General features: G+C 42.3%; 1 protein-coding gene and 1 long non-coding RNA gene across 3 annotated transcripts in view; one reads left to right on the forward strand and one right to left on the reverse strand.

Moving 5' to 3' along the window:
• Positions 1-9,614, reverse strand: part of MOSMO (modulator of smoothened) — a 31,859-nt gene extending 22,245 nt beyond the window's left edge. Inside the window, exons 1-3 of one of the 2 annotated variants that reach the window (XM_071444098.1) lie at positions 9,268-9,614; positions 3,951-4,070; positions 1,642-1,711 (exon numbers count right to left, since the gene is read on the reverse strand). In XM_071444098.1, coding sequence (XP_071300199.1) covers positions 1,642-1,711; positions 3,951-3,971 — 91 coding nt within the window. In that variant the 5' untranslated portion in view covers positions 3,972-4,070; positions 9,268-9,614. The remainder of the gene's footprint in view (positions 1-1,641; positions 1,712-3,950; positions 4,071-9,267) is intronic. The other variant, XM_071444097.1, reaches the window with a different exon arrangement.
• Positions 9,615-9,905: 291 nt separating this feature from the next.
• LOC139598127 (uncharacterized) lies at positions 9,906-11,981 on the forward strand. Its single transcript, XR_011681812.1, has 3 exons — positions 9,906-10,302; positions 10,397-10,492; positions 11,167-11,981. It is a non-coding gene; the product is annotated as an uncharacterized lncRNA (long non-coding RNA).
• Positions 11,982-14,550: the final 2,569 nt, after the last annotated feature.

Consider the following 14,550-nt stretch of genomic DNA (forward strand, 5'->3'; position numbering starts at 1 on the left):
AGAATGCAATTCAACCTAAGGAAAATAAAAAAGTTCTTTCTTCACCCTTGTGACTTCTCTTCCCCCACAGCATGAAACGCCTACAATGCTCCTCACATCAACAGGCACAGAGGAAGCAGCAGTGCCTTTTCTCCTCTACAAGAAAGGAAATCAGATCCTTCCACTGTTGCAGTTCTGGAGCTGACACTTCCACTGACCGTGGGAATACTGTTGGATTACTGTCTATGATTGAGAAAAAATATCTCTTAATGCTCAATATTGAGTATTTCTCTTTTGTATAGAGAAGATAAATATATCAGAGCAAGTTTTCAAGTCAAACAAGTCACCCACTACACACAAGTCATTCTTCTGGAAGCGTGAAGCCCATGACAACCCTTCATGAGTTTTCTTCACTTTACTTTGGAATAAAGACATTACAATGAGAGGTTGTTAATGTTTGATACATTAAGCTCACACTGATGAAGTCACTGACAAAATCATTCCCCCTTACTTGTATATTTGCCCTGCTTATCAACAAAGTCAGGATCCCTCTCATTTCTGTGTATACAAAGATTTTATTGCAGAACTTAGTATATATGCCACATATTTGAGAAAAGTATGAATAATTTAGATTCAAAGCAGCCCTTCTGAAATATTCACAGCAAAGCAGTTCTGAGGTACACTGAATGATCATATGTTCTGATCCCTTAAAATACAACTAAATCATGTTGCTGCCAATAGCAGAAAGTAGTCACAGCAAGAGAAGTAGAAACCACTTCAGAACAACCTGGGTGAAAGAAAGCAAAGCCCAGGAATAAGAACTGCAGGAATACAAACTGGGAAGCTGGCTCCATGATGAGCACTACAGAAATAACCTACCTGACTTTACTGTCTATGAACACTGTCATTTGATTATTAAATTCTTGGATGAACCAAGCTCAGAGACAGCCCAGCCCTTTTAAAGCAGAGTGCAAACAATGGCACAGAGAATTGCTCACCACCAAGCAAGTTCAAGGCCAAATGTGAACTGTCTTCAACTGGACAAGTATTTAAACATCCAAGTGGGTTATTAATCACTACACCTTGAGAGACTGTCATCCTTAATGATCCCAAAGTGCTTTGTAATTTATGGCACAGAACTGCAGCTCCCATGAGGTTTTTGGGTAGCAGCCAACTGTTGCCTATTGCACTGGGCTGTGCTGGCTTTGAACACTGCACTGAATCACTGGGAGGCTTTTGCTGTCCTCACAAGGGAGCATTTTAGATTATCCCAAGGACCCAGATGGAACAGACTGAGTATGTTTTACTCAAAGACAGGAATCAGGCCCTACACACACTCTGTGCATTTTGAACCTCAGCTCTTAGCAGCAAGCATTTCCTACTGGATTAGCCCATCCCACACACAAACCATCACAATCAGACATTTCCTAGCATACCCAAGAGACCAAACTCTTGCCATCAACTCTACTTACAAAATTTAAAATATGTACACAAGACAATACATCAGACAGGAAATAAAGTTATATCAGAGGAAGAGCTCAAAAGTTTCACACTGAGAAGGGATGTAACCTGTGACCATTGATTCCATATGGATCCCTACAGAATCAGGCCAGTGCTTTGCCAGCCTGGTTTGTTTCCCTTCTCCTTAAAATAGACACGTACCCTGCACAGATCCTCTTCTTGGCCATATCTCCAGTTTTTCAGATCTGTGTATATCTCCATCAGTCAGAGGCTTGGGGAAGAAAAGTGAAATTGAGCAAAGCAGCTGGAGCATACATAAGGGGATTGCTGCAAAATTATCAAAGAACTTTTTTCCTGCATATAGCCCTTACTAATAAAAAACTCTGTCAACTACTAAATTTGTAGGCACTGTGAATTACAATAATAACTTACAACTTCCTAGGTAATAGGAAAATGATTTTTAAATTTAAAATTGTATGAACTAAAAATTTTAAATCATTTTATAGTTTTCCCAAATAACTTTGTAGAAGAATAAAACAGCCTCCATATTGTATTTGTTCCACCATACAACAAACATAATGTTGTATCTGTTTCTAAAATAGATAGCAGCATTTATTCTCTGTGTGAAGTTCAAAATACTTCCTCATCCATGACTTCCTCCAGTTACATTCTTCTGAAATACAAAGGTCTCAACCACTGCTGGAAAAGAATTCAAGAACGAGGTGAAGAACTCCTGTCTAAGATGAAAATCCTACAGACTGCACAGCATGAAAATAAATGGGGAAAAGTTGAGCTGTTGTGAACTACCTATGAAAAAAAAAGTAGGTCAAGCTTAAAAGTTTGACCTACTGATCTTCTTTGCTTTGGCAAAAGTACAAATGGAGTTTACATAATGCTGCTCACATGTAAGTGCTGGCTGGAAACTTAACAATACAAATGTTTTTAATAAGCCCCAGCCATTAACAGGATTTCTTTTTTTTTATTATTTCAGACAATTTTACATCTTTGTTTTGCAGTACACGCTATTGAATCCTTACTTTTAAGACTCCTACATTTAAGTTACTCTTGTGTTGATTTCAGTGTAAGTTTGTGGCAACAAATGTAATATACACACCTCAAATCAGGTCTAAAAAAACAGAGGAAAGGCAGGTTACTTCCTGAAGGCACAAAGGTGAAGTTTCAACAGGGCACCTTTCCCACAGACAAACCATCAGTGTATAAAGCAGCTTTACAGTTACATATGTCTTGAGTAAAGCACAGGATGGACAGAAAACAAATCTGTATCTGCACATAAAATAGAATTTAGTCCTGTAGGAGCTGTGAACACTGGTGGTAAGTAAATAAAAAGGTTATTCCAAATATCTGAAACTCAAATACCTTATGCAAAGCACCTACTATTAGAAAAGCCAAATGAAATGCCTGTTATTCTGTGATTGCTCCCCTTAGTTTGATAAACTAAAACTGTGATAGGAAACAAAAGTAAAAAACAAAATGAAATTAAAGCCTTGCTGCTAATGCTAATAGAAGTTACTGGGATAAAGATACCATCTCTGTTTTACAGAGGAAGAAACTGAGGTACTACCACAATAATTTACCAAAATCCAAAGTCAGCCATGCCAGATGCTGGATTTGAAAGTTATTGGCTCCCAGGTCTGTACAATATAATCAGGTATTTCTTACCTAACTGTAATTAGAGAGTGAGGAATTCAACAGGATTTGGTGGAAGGCAAACTAACAGTTTTGTACCTTTTTGTATGCTAAAGTGAAAACAAAACATGCACCTAACAGGAGCAGCATGAGTTTGTATTTGTTCAAAAGCAGATGTAAACCATCAGTTCCTCTATGGACACAAACAATTGGCTCTCTCATGTCTTCTCTGGCAGGCTCAAATAACCAGGCTGACACAGCTCTCTTTCATGAGATTCTTCCTACACATAAAATAGTTCCATATGTTTAAATGCTGAGTGGTTGAGTAAGCACAAAATTAATCCATTACAACAATGCCTTTCTATTGATTTTTCTTGTGCCTTAAGGCCTGGTCGATTACAGAACCCAAGCACAATTCAAACACTCTGCTTTGTCACATTTTTACATCCACTTGAAAGACATCTACAGACACAAAGTGGAATGGAAATGTTCCTTTTAAAGATGGCACTGACCCTCCCAGTCCAGGCAGACCCATTAACAGGCCACTCTTATTAGAGTATTCAGATTATATGGGGTTCAGAATCTTGTTCTTGTTTGGGTTTGGTGTTGTTGTTTTTCAAGCAGTGGCAAATTCTCTGGAATGCAAGTGCTGCTGGCAGAGCCTGCATCTTAGGAGCAGGAAGTCCTCATCCCTCACTGTGGGCATCAGCAACACATCACAACCCACCACCACCTCTCCCTCCTTCCTCACACACCTGGGAGCATCCATCAAAGAAATGTGTTTTTCTGAAAATTATGTCCTACAATCTAATTTTAACACTCTGATGTTCAGATGGCTTGGGAGATTGCTTTTCAGCACTCACCTCTAGGACCTGATGGTACATAAATCTTCATTCTCTGTATCATCCTCCTTTTATTTGTATTCTCAGCATGCAATCCAAACAGGTTCATGAAAGGGCAAATAACTTCTCCTGTCACAGTCACTATATGATAGCACAAAAAACATTAGGAAAAAGTAATTTTGTAGAATTGCTTCCTACCATGTCCCATCACTTTCTACTGAGAACAGCTGGGAGATGCATACTGTGTTTTTTTGAGTATATTGCAAGGTGCTTAACAAACGATCACCAGAACCCTTTTACAACCAGTTTTGAAAAGCCAGCTATCCACACATCACAAAAACAACACTATCTCCTTCAGAGGACAGCACAATGGCTGCTCTATCCCATGACTTGTCCTCAGGGGAGCATTGTACATGAACAGTCTCTCAGCACAGGCCCTGAAGGGCAGAAGTCACTGGTAATATGTCATATTGACTTCTACATATCACTACTTTTTGAGCAGACAACTTCATTTAGAACAATAATGCCAGCTGGAACTCAAGTGTACACCTCTTTAAATTGTAGATACTTTACTTACTTTATCTGTTTTATTCTATTTAGAAGTACTGTTTCCTTTGAGCACCTCCATGTGGTCTTGGGTTTATGCCATGTATAGTCAGTGCTCCAATTAGAGAAAAATATTTCAGTGGTCTCAAGCTCTGCAGGAGCCAGGAATCACTGCCTGGTTGTACTACCTGTGATAGGTCATTCAGCTGATCCCAACAAAGCTACAGTTCCTGCTGGACCCGTGAAACAGAATTCCTCAGGAAGAGCTATGACATACAGAGGAATAACACTGGACATCAGTCATTTTCCACTAAGTGCTAGACAACTTATTGCACAGGAGCAGGGAGTTCACTGCCTCAGGAGGAATGGCCTGCTGCACAGAGCCTGCTCTTCTGTAAGACCACTGCATCTGAAATCATCCTTCACAAATAAAAAGTAACTGAGTATGCAAACCCCAAGAACTACACATAACACTTCAGAAGATACACAGAAAGGCAGTACTGGTAAACAGACAATTTAAACAAATGTTATATTCTAGATTTACAATTCAGTATCACTCTGTTACTGCACAGCAAGATACAGAAGGCAGTTTAAATGAAAAGTATAATTCCTAACACAAGTGGCCTTGATACTTTTGTCATAGATTCAGGATGAAATTGGAAGCTCTGCTGAACACAAATATGTTGGGCATGTGCTGAGTGCCCTGGCCATAGCATTGCACTGTGTGCTGCTCCCTGGTGACCTGTGGATCAGCACAGGAGGATGTGATATGTCCTTGCTTTAGGAGTTACCCATCAGTTCAGCACCCCTAAATCCTGACACCCATGTTAACTGAAGGACTGCTATAAAAAGGGTACAAGTTGTTCTATAAATTGGAATCAAATGAACAATCATGCTACATAGGAAGGGATGACTAAGCCACATAAACAAACTGATAGCTTAGCTTTCTGAAGGGAGATTTTACTTGATTAAATTATTCCCTTGAATTACTTGACCTATCCTAAACCCCATAAAAGCAATTCAAATTGTCAATCCCCCCGCATGTACAGCTTTTAATGTCTCTAATTTCAACTGTGCATACTATTCATACCATTTTTCCTATAAAAGAGTTGAGAGCTGAGGCTAGAGCTGCTTCTATCCCCCTTCCTCCCCTACTGAAGACAAAATATCAAAATCATTAAAGACCCTCCCACACAAAAAAAAGGAACATATGGAGACAAAACTATCAGCTTATAAAGTTCTTTGCAGAAGTGTAGAGATACAGGAGCAAAATTCCTACCTACTGAAATCAGTGGCACTTTGGGCATTGGCTGAAATTAAAGCCAACTCTGTCCTTATTTCTCACACAGAGTGTCAGTTTGATAAGAAAAGGCAGTCAGTGTGAGAATACTGAGCAGCCACTGGTTTCCAGATTGGAGTTATCAGTGTTCTGTACTTGCACAGCAAGCATAACAAAACCTCACAGAGAACTCACTGTAAGAGAAATCCATTTAATTTTCATCTTTCTTTTACCATCTTAAAGATGTATGAAATATCTGAAACCAAGTTAATGAACAATTCTTACAAAACTACATCAAGAAAAAGTGTCCAATAGAGACTTGGACCCATGCTCACAAAGGTGTAGTTCCTCTGGCCTAAGGACAGATAAGCATCTGAGACCTTCAATAATCTCAGTTGCAATCCTTTGCTGATAATTGCTGGGGAGAAATTTCTATAGACAACATTTTTCAAAATACTATAAAACTTATCTTTAAGAGTAATTTTAGGAGACTAATCAGCCCTTCTATATTGATTTAAAAAAATTGAAAACTATCTCAATTTTTCAGAGAAGTAATAAAGCCAGTGATTTATTTTGCTATCCAATTTAGCTGAAACTCATCACTATCTCTGGAGTAAGAGGTACATATTGTTTAGCATTCAAATCAGATATTTTTTCCCTGAAACATAAGCCCAGGTTCCCAACCTTAGTGGCTGCAAACAGCTCTGAATGAGCCAATGCAGCGCTGCCTTCCCAGGTTTGCCAAGACCTCTGCTCTCTGCCATGCTCAAACAGCTGCAGTATTGAGGAGACCAGGCTGTTCCACACTGCCTTTCAGAACCCCAGGACTGCAGCCAAGCAGACAAACACTCTTACTCCCCTTCCTCCTCACTACCAGGCTGACTTGTAGGGGCAGAATCTAGAATAATTCCCACAGGAGATGAACCTAAGAACACAGAGATAAAGCAAAGAAATATTTTCTTTTACCAAATAGTTCCTTTCACCAGCTGAGCGCAGGATGCTCCAGAAAACCCCTGCTTCTTAGTGGCACATATGGAAGCTGGATGCCTTGGATGTGCTCCAAGCACAGCCGTCTCTGAGAGCCCCTGAATGTCACCAGCAGCTGGGACAGGTTCCACCAGCAGGGCTGTGCCCTCCTGTGCCACAGCTCTGCCCAGCAGCCTCTGGGTAATGAATGGCACTCATGAAAGCATCCAGCTCATAATTCAATACTACAGGAAGTCCTTGGTTCAATGGGCATCTCCACACTTCCTTTATTTGCAGTTTGGGCAAATGGCTCATTTTAGAAGGTCTGAGCACCAGAAATACACATTTGTATTGCTTTTAAGCACAACTGCATTGAATCCTATATCAATAAAAATCTACAAAAGACTCATTAAGGATGGTAGCTCTCCCTTTATGGTTTTATCAAGACAACAATTTGTTTGGCTTCAAAATAGAGCAAAGGAAAAAAAAAGGTTTAGGTCTGTCGAAACATTCTTTGACTGCTGAAGTCCCTCAGAAAAATCCAGATTTCATGTTTGCCAGCCTAATTAAAACTGTTAGTTGCACCTCAGAAATGGCAGATGATTCTTAAGTAATCATCCACTAAGTAAAGAAATAATGATTGCTGCTTAAAATATTTTAGGACACAATTTTTGTATCACAAAGAGATAGAAAACATTTTTCTTTACAAAATAACATAATGGACTGTGCTTAGTTCCCAAAGGACTGTTTCTTCCATGAGCACTTTTTTCAGAATAGTTTTTGTTATCTCCTTTCTATACATGCAGAGAGAATCCAACAACTTACACATTGCACAAAATCTGCTAACATGAGGCAGGACTTCAGAAGGACATATTTAAATATTTGAAATTAATACCATTTTATTTGACTTTAAGCCCCTGAAGAAGGGCTCATTACCACAGCACTGCTGTTAGGTGGAATTATAAGAGAAAAGAAGCAGCTATTTTATCTAGCCATAGGCAGGAAAATCATCACAATTAGCTACAGGAGGAATGGTGAAGTCACCCAGGGAGTTCCTGAAGGCTGCACTTGGGGAAGGGACTCGTTCCTTCCCTCTGAACCATGCAGGAAAGTCTGGCTTCTAGACTAGGTAATTAGAAACAAATCAAATAAGCCATAAGTACAGTCTGGTCAGAGTACAGTCACCAATCCCAAATAGTTTTTAATACTCTACTTCATTAGAATAAAGGAAATAGGACACAACTTGAATCCGTTCAACTGTTCACATGCATTGAATACCAGGCATGGAAGATGCAAGCCAGATGAAGAAAATGCTTCAAGCCCTCTACAAGAATTTATGACAAAAGTCTTTACAACCAGACAGTTTTCTCTGTACTAACCTGTGGAAGCATTTTTCCAAGCATTTTTTTTTTTTGCTAGGAAATCATAAGTTTAGGAAAAGTCACAGAATCACAAAATCTCCTGAGCTGAAAGGGACATCAAGTCCCATCAAGAGGGATCATCAAGTCCCAGTCCTGGTTCTGCACAGGACAGCCCCAAAAATCACACCATGTGCCTGAGAGCACTGTCCAAACACTTCTTGAACACACAGAGGTGTAACGCTGTGATCACTACCCTGGGGAGCCTGGTCAGTGCCTGAGCAGCCTCTGATCCCCAGCCCAAACCTCCCTGACCCAGCTGCATGCTGCTCCCTCGGCTCCTGTGGCCGGTCAAAGTGGTTAAGTTAGTTTAATCTGCTGGCAGTAAGGATGGCTTCCTTTCCTGACAGGGAGCTTTGGGTTCCTCTGGGACATGAGATCAAAGAGCTGCCCTCCTCCTGTTCTCTCTCCCTGCTCCACTGATCAGAACATGCAGGTCTTTATCAACGGACTGAAATAAATTGTTCATAAACAATCACATCATTAGTAAAAAGAAAGATGCTCAAATCCTTGTTCGTTTAAAGTAAACAATGCCACACTCTAAAATAAAAACCACATGGGATCCCGGCTTAAAGGCTGATAAAAATCAGCACGCAGGAAATATTCTGGGGAAAAAAAAAAGATGTAGGGAAGCAAGAACTTCCCTGCAACAAAGGGAACGTCAGTGTAGTACGAGAGACTCCAAACCTGCCGCAAAGTAAGCAGAGATAGATCTCAATTCCCTGTCCAAGGTGACGGCACCTGGGAGGCGCAGGCAGGGATGCTGCCCTGGCCCTCAGCTCCGGGCTCGGGGGCTCAGCAGGACCCCTCGGGAGACCGGGCTCGGCCGAGGCGGCGGGGAGGCACCGCCGGGGGTTCTGCCGGGGCTGGGTCCCACCAGCTCCCCCGGCTGCTTCAGTCGCCACCGCCCCGGGGGAGCGGCCCCGGGAGCCCCCGGGACCCGGCCCAGCCGCTCCTGGGCCCCGCGGCCGGCAGCCCCCAGGGCTGGGCTCCCTCCGGCCCCTCACGGCAGCCCCACCGCCGCCCGGTCCCGCGCCCCGCCCGCCCCGAGCCCCCCGAGCGCTGCCGGAGCCCTCTCCCGGCCACCTGCCGCACGCCGCAGGCGAGTCCCGCCGCCGGCCGCCCTCACCCGCGGACTCGCCGGTGTTGATCCAGTCCGGGTTCGCCAGGCTGGCGATGGCGAAGATGTCGGCAGCCAGGAAGAGGCATCCTGAGATGATGGTCAGTTTGTCCATCTCCTCCGGCTCCGGCGGCACCCGGCTCCGGCCTCCGCCCGGCTCCCGCAGCGGGCCCGGGCCGGGGGCGCCTCACGGCCGCGGCTCCATGGGCCCCGCGCCGCGCTCGGCGGCGGCGGCAGGAACGGACCCCGGACGGCGCCGGAAGCGAACCCGGCGGGCGGGGGGGCGGCGGCCGCTCCGGAAGGGGAACCCGCGGTCCCCGGCGCGCGCCCCGGGCCGGGCGGGGCTTCCCGCGGGGGGCGGGGCCGGTGCCGGGCGGGGCGGGGCAGCTCTGGGGCCGCAGCGGCTTTCCCTGGGCAGCGCGGGGCGGGGCCTGACTCTGATGGGCGGGGCCGACTGCTGGGAGAAGGGCGTGGCTTATGTGTGATAGGTGGAGTTTCGCTGGTGGGCGGGTCAAGGGCGGGGCTGGCCAGAAGGCGCGGAGCGGGCGGGGCGGGGCCAAGCGCCGCCGGTGGGTGTGGCCCGGTCATGGGCGGGGCACATGGCGAGGGTGGGGCGGGCGGTGCCCCGGGGCGGGGCTGTCGTGAGGGGTGGGAGGTGTTCACCCCAAAAAACTGCATTCTGTTTCTCGAGTCCCCTGCTCTTTATTCCTTTGCGAGGCTGGGCATGAGCTGAAATTGCAGAAAAATTCTGAAATTTTGCTTCTGATGGGAACAGGGGACTGGAAGGACTGAGGTTTGGCGGCTGTGGAGCCCCTCAGAAGCGCTACACAGCGTTGTGTCTGTGTCCTGTCTTTGGGAGGAAATCTAATTAATTGTGACTGGAAATCTCACCCAAATACAACCATTTTTGATGGCATGCTTTTCAATGGATTCAGCCATACAGAACTGTGAGAATCCGTAGCCAGAAAATGAACAATGCACCAAATGTGGGAAACCAGCCCGGTTTGGCCACAATAGCTCTGTGCCTTCAATACTGTCATTCTGGTATGGGAATGTTGAAGTAAATGAGCCAAACAGCCCCCACATCTACAGGTACCTGGAAAATATCTAATAGTTTCCATTTTTTTCCTTCCGACAGTGAACACCCACCTGTTTTTTCCAGAGCAGCACAACTGGTCTATATGGAACATACCGGGAAGCCAAGTGGGCGATTGCCTGTGCTGTTTATTTTTATGTAAGTATTTTACGTAGATGACAGACTGTACAAACAAAATGGAGATATCAGTAATCTTAAAGTGTTCAACAGCAATCAGTAGGATTTGTTATTTGGAGGACAAGCCCTGTACTTAACTCCCATAGAAATCGCCTCTACTTGACAAATTTTCTTAAGGGTGGAGAAAATTGTAAGGCTTTTGATGAAAAATAGCTGAAATTATTCCCTCTAAACCAGAAAAAATTGGTGCATGGAAGAAATAGTGATTTGAAAAAATCCATTTGCTATAGGCATGCTGTATTTTCTTGAAGTCCTTAGTAGCTGGAAACTCCTCTGTTCTGTTATTTTGTGTCCTGTTCCCTACCTTTCCTGAATATATTGCTGCTAGTAATGAATACTTAAGTAACAGCACTGTTGCTCCTTCTCTTGGCAAAATGTGTGACCTTTTAAGAAATAAATTTCTAAGTAAAAACTACTTTCAGTGTATTTATTTGCAGAAAGCAAGTTTATGTAGTCTTTTGGCAGCAACTCAGGACACAATGCCAGTCTAAGGAAGTAGGAACTAAGGATGAGAGGCGTAACTGTTTGGATACTCAAGAATGGGGACAGCACCTTCTCAAATGTCTCCTTAAACCTTTTATTGAAGAATGATATCACACTTTCAGCTAGTAAAGTTTTCCTCTCACTTTTCAAAGGGCTGTTGACAGCACTGGAAGACTTCTCTCAGCACACCCAGATTGCAGCTTTGATGGCAGAGACTGGGAGGGATGAACAAGGATTAGCCCTCACAATGGTACAGGGTGGGCCATATCTCCAGATAACAAGCCTTGTTGAAAAAAGCTCTGCAGTTAATGATGGAAAGCTGAAACCAGGTAAAAAGAACCAATAGTGATATTAAAATTTAATTACATTGAAGATATCCTTGTTCTGCGTTTATGCTTTGAGCCTGTCTCTGATTTATTTACACTTACACAGATCAAAAGAAACTCAGTTCAAAATTACAGAGAAAAGAAACTAGCACAAACTGTATAAAGCTCAGTGCCAGCATTCCACTGTGATGAAATACCTGTGATCTTAAAATAGCTGCTATGGTGACTGTTCCATAATTAGATCAAGATTTAAGCCTATACATTGTTCTCCAGCAAAAACATATTTCCTATTCACCAGCGGATTTTTTCCAAAAAATATTTTGACTATTACCTTTGTATAGCAACTAGACTTGAATAATATAATTCTTTATTCAGTGCATTATTGTTCAAGTAATTTCATTCTACAAGTAACACAAATCCTCACAAGGCTTGAAATTAATTTGCCTTATTGTTTGCTTTTTATTTCTCTTTATTACACAGAGTAGTTACAAAGTGGCAATAGCCTAATCTCTGTGCTTTAACAATCCACACAGGTGTTCATTTCCTAAATGTTTTAAACCTGAAATGAACTGTATCAGAGCTAGCAGACTATTACCAGTTATTAAAGGTTTCTTGTGGAACATCTGACACCTGTATTAAACTTGAAATAGAAAGCTCTGTAAATGTGAGTGCTTCACATGGGTCCCCAGCCCAATTACATTAAACTCATGAACTGCAGTTCAGGGATGATAGTGTGCTATGGTAATTCCCAGCATGAAATTGTCTCTTAACATTGAAATCTATGAAGCAAAGACTGGAGTGTAATGAAGTAATTTAGAAATTTACTGGCTGTACAGCGAAAATGCATATCTTTAAATTAGAACAATTTTCCTAGCAGTGCCTTTATAGTTTGGGCAGTCCTTTCTTCAGAATTGCAGGTACCAGGAAGAAATATCTACTTGCTTGATGAAATAAAAAGCATCAAGTGGAGTTCTTAGCCTTAGGAAAAAGGCTTTGCACTTTTGATCTGAGTATAAAAATGAGTGGAAAAATCTAGAGCATAAATTTGAACTAAATACTTTTTTATTATTATTTTCTTAGGATGTAATACCATTCATCCATTCCCTGAAAATACCCTTTGATATACAGAAGTATAAATATGATACTGATTTGGTTGTTGGTTTGTTTGGGTTTGATGGGTTTGTTTGGGTTTTTTTCTCCACCTATAATTAGAATACTAATGATTGAATATTAAGAATATGCATTAGTGAAAATAAGTAGTTTTATTTGCAACAATTTGAAGAAGGCAAGCTTCAAAAGCATTTTCAATAAAGGCTACAAGGAATCAAATTATTTACAGCATGTGATGTGTTTGATTTGCTGCAGCAAGTACTGAAGGGTGTAAAGTGGGTTGAGGACTTGTAACAAACATTGTTCCTTTGTAGCTGATCTTAGTTTTTGGAACCAAAAGAAACAAGTTGAGCATGCTTCCTGGAGCACCTGGATCTAACTCAGCACATGCCCCATGCAAAAAAAACCCCAACAAACACCTGAATCTGTTCAATTCATGTTTAGGATGAACTTACTTTCATCCTAAACATGAAGTGAACAGATTCACCCAACTTACTTACTTTGTTTAGGACTAAAGCTGTAAAATTTTGCAAAAAATCTAGCAATTTGTAGAAGCTCCATCTCTTACTGACAACACAAGCAGCACACTGATTTTGGCATTAATACCAATGCACAGAGTATGGGGCTTGAGAAAAGTAAGGTGCACAAATGCACTGTACTTAGAAGCTGTTCTTGCAGTGAATTAGATTTTATCTTTATGGACTTTTTTCCCTTCATCTGATTAAGATGAGTATAATCTGAAAAGTTTCAAATTGGAACCCAAAAGAACAGTTTTATTACTGCTTGTAGTGTGAACAAGCTGGTGCCACTCTGCTGACTTTAGGAGGAGGCAGGAATTAAGAGAGGTAGTGGGAGGTACTAATGTCTTAAAATCCTACAGTTACTCACCAAACTGGCACAGAGGCATGCATGTCCTATTCTCCATGCCAGCAAGAAGAGACAGGGCTGCATGATGTGTGTGTTTGCTCAAAATACCTTCAGTGGTGCAAGAGAGGTTTTTATCTCCATAAAAATCTTCAGTGTCTGCTTTCTGCTGGAATGCCTCAGCTCTTGCAGGCACCTCCTGCTTAACCTCTGGCTGCTCCTGACAATGTCTCTTAAGGTCCTTTCCTCCCTCCTCTGTGAGCATTAATTCTGGCTGGCAATAAAACCCCTGAAGTCAGAGGCCATGCCCATTTGTAATGGACATTAGTGTAAAAAACACATCAAGACACAATCAGGTGATGGTACCAAGATGGAGCTCTTGCTACAATCCTGTACAAAGCTTATTTGTTTCTTAATCAATTGAACTCCCAACAGTGATTAAAATATTAGGACTTTTTAAATTAAACAGAAAAAAAAAAGCACTTTTCATGAGAGTCATAGCAGACAACTTTTAAGAAGATCTTGCTCTCAGTGATAAGGGTGGTCCATACAGGCAGCAGAATTAATCTAGATGGGTTACAAGGCAGTTCCAAGTTTTCCTGAGGCACAGAGTTTTAAGAGAAATAAACCTCAGAGGCAGGCAAAGGAACACAAGTATTAAAATGAGATAATTAGGCTAGAACAGCAGAAAGGAAGCTCACACAGCAAGGGGCTTTCCAGGAGATTAAACCTTTATGTTTAAATCAATCATTTACTATGCTGAAAGAGCAGAAAAAGAAGAGCTTGCTTTTCTGTGGACTGTGGAAAGGGAAAGACCAAAGGGAAGAGTACACAAGGGACAATGGACAATAGAATGTCTGATACTAGAGGAGCTTCAGAATTGAAGAACTTGTCTTTAGAACAAGCATTTGAAAAAAATGAAGATCCCATAAATAGCTAACTAAATGCCTATGGGAATTACTGCATGTTCAAGTAATAGCAGGCAGTGTCTTTCCAGTATTAGTGAAAACACTGAGGATGAGGATGACTCTGGGTCCAGTAGTGATGATGATACAGACTTGGATGCTTTTCAGTATAAATCCTCACAGTTAGTGTGGTGAGCTCACTCATGTTACCAGCAATTTGCAAATAGCTGACACAGGCCAGACACTTGAGCAGCACAGTGAGATGCTGCACTCCACAGTGATGCTGGTGTAATCCTGCATTCCAAGCCAGAGGTGTTTGACCTCCTCCATG

The sequence above is a fragment of the Agelaius tricolor genome, unplaced genomic scaffold, assembly GCF_023055355.1.
Source record: "Agelaius tricolor isolate 1412-34295 unplaced genomic scaffold, bAgeTri1.0.p SCAF_19, whole genome shotgun sequence".
Lineage (NCBI taxonomy): Eukaryota > Metazoa > Chordata > Aves > Passeriformes > Icteridae > Agelaius > Agelaius tricolor.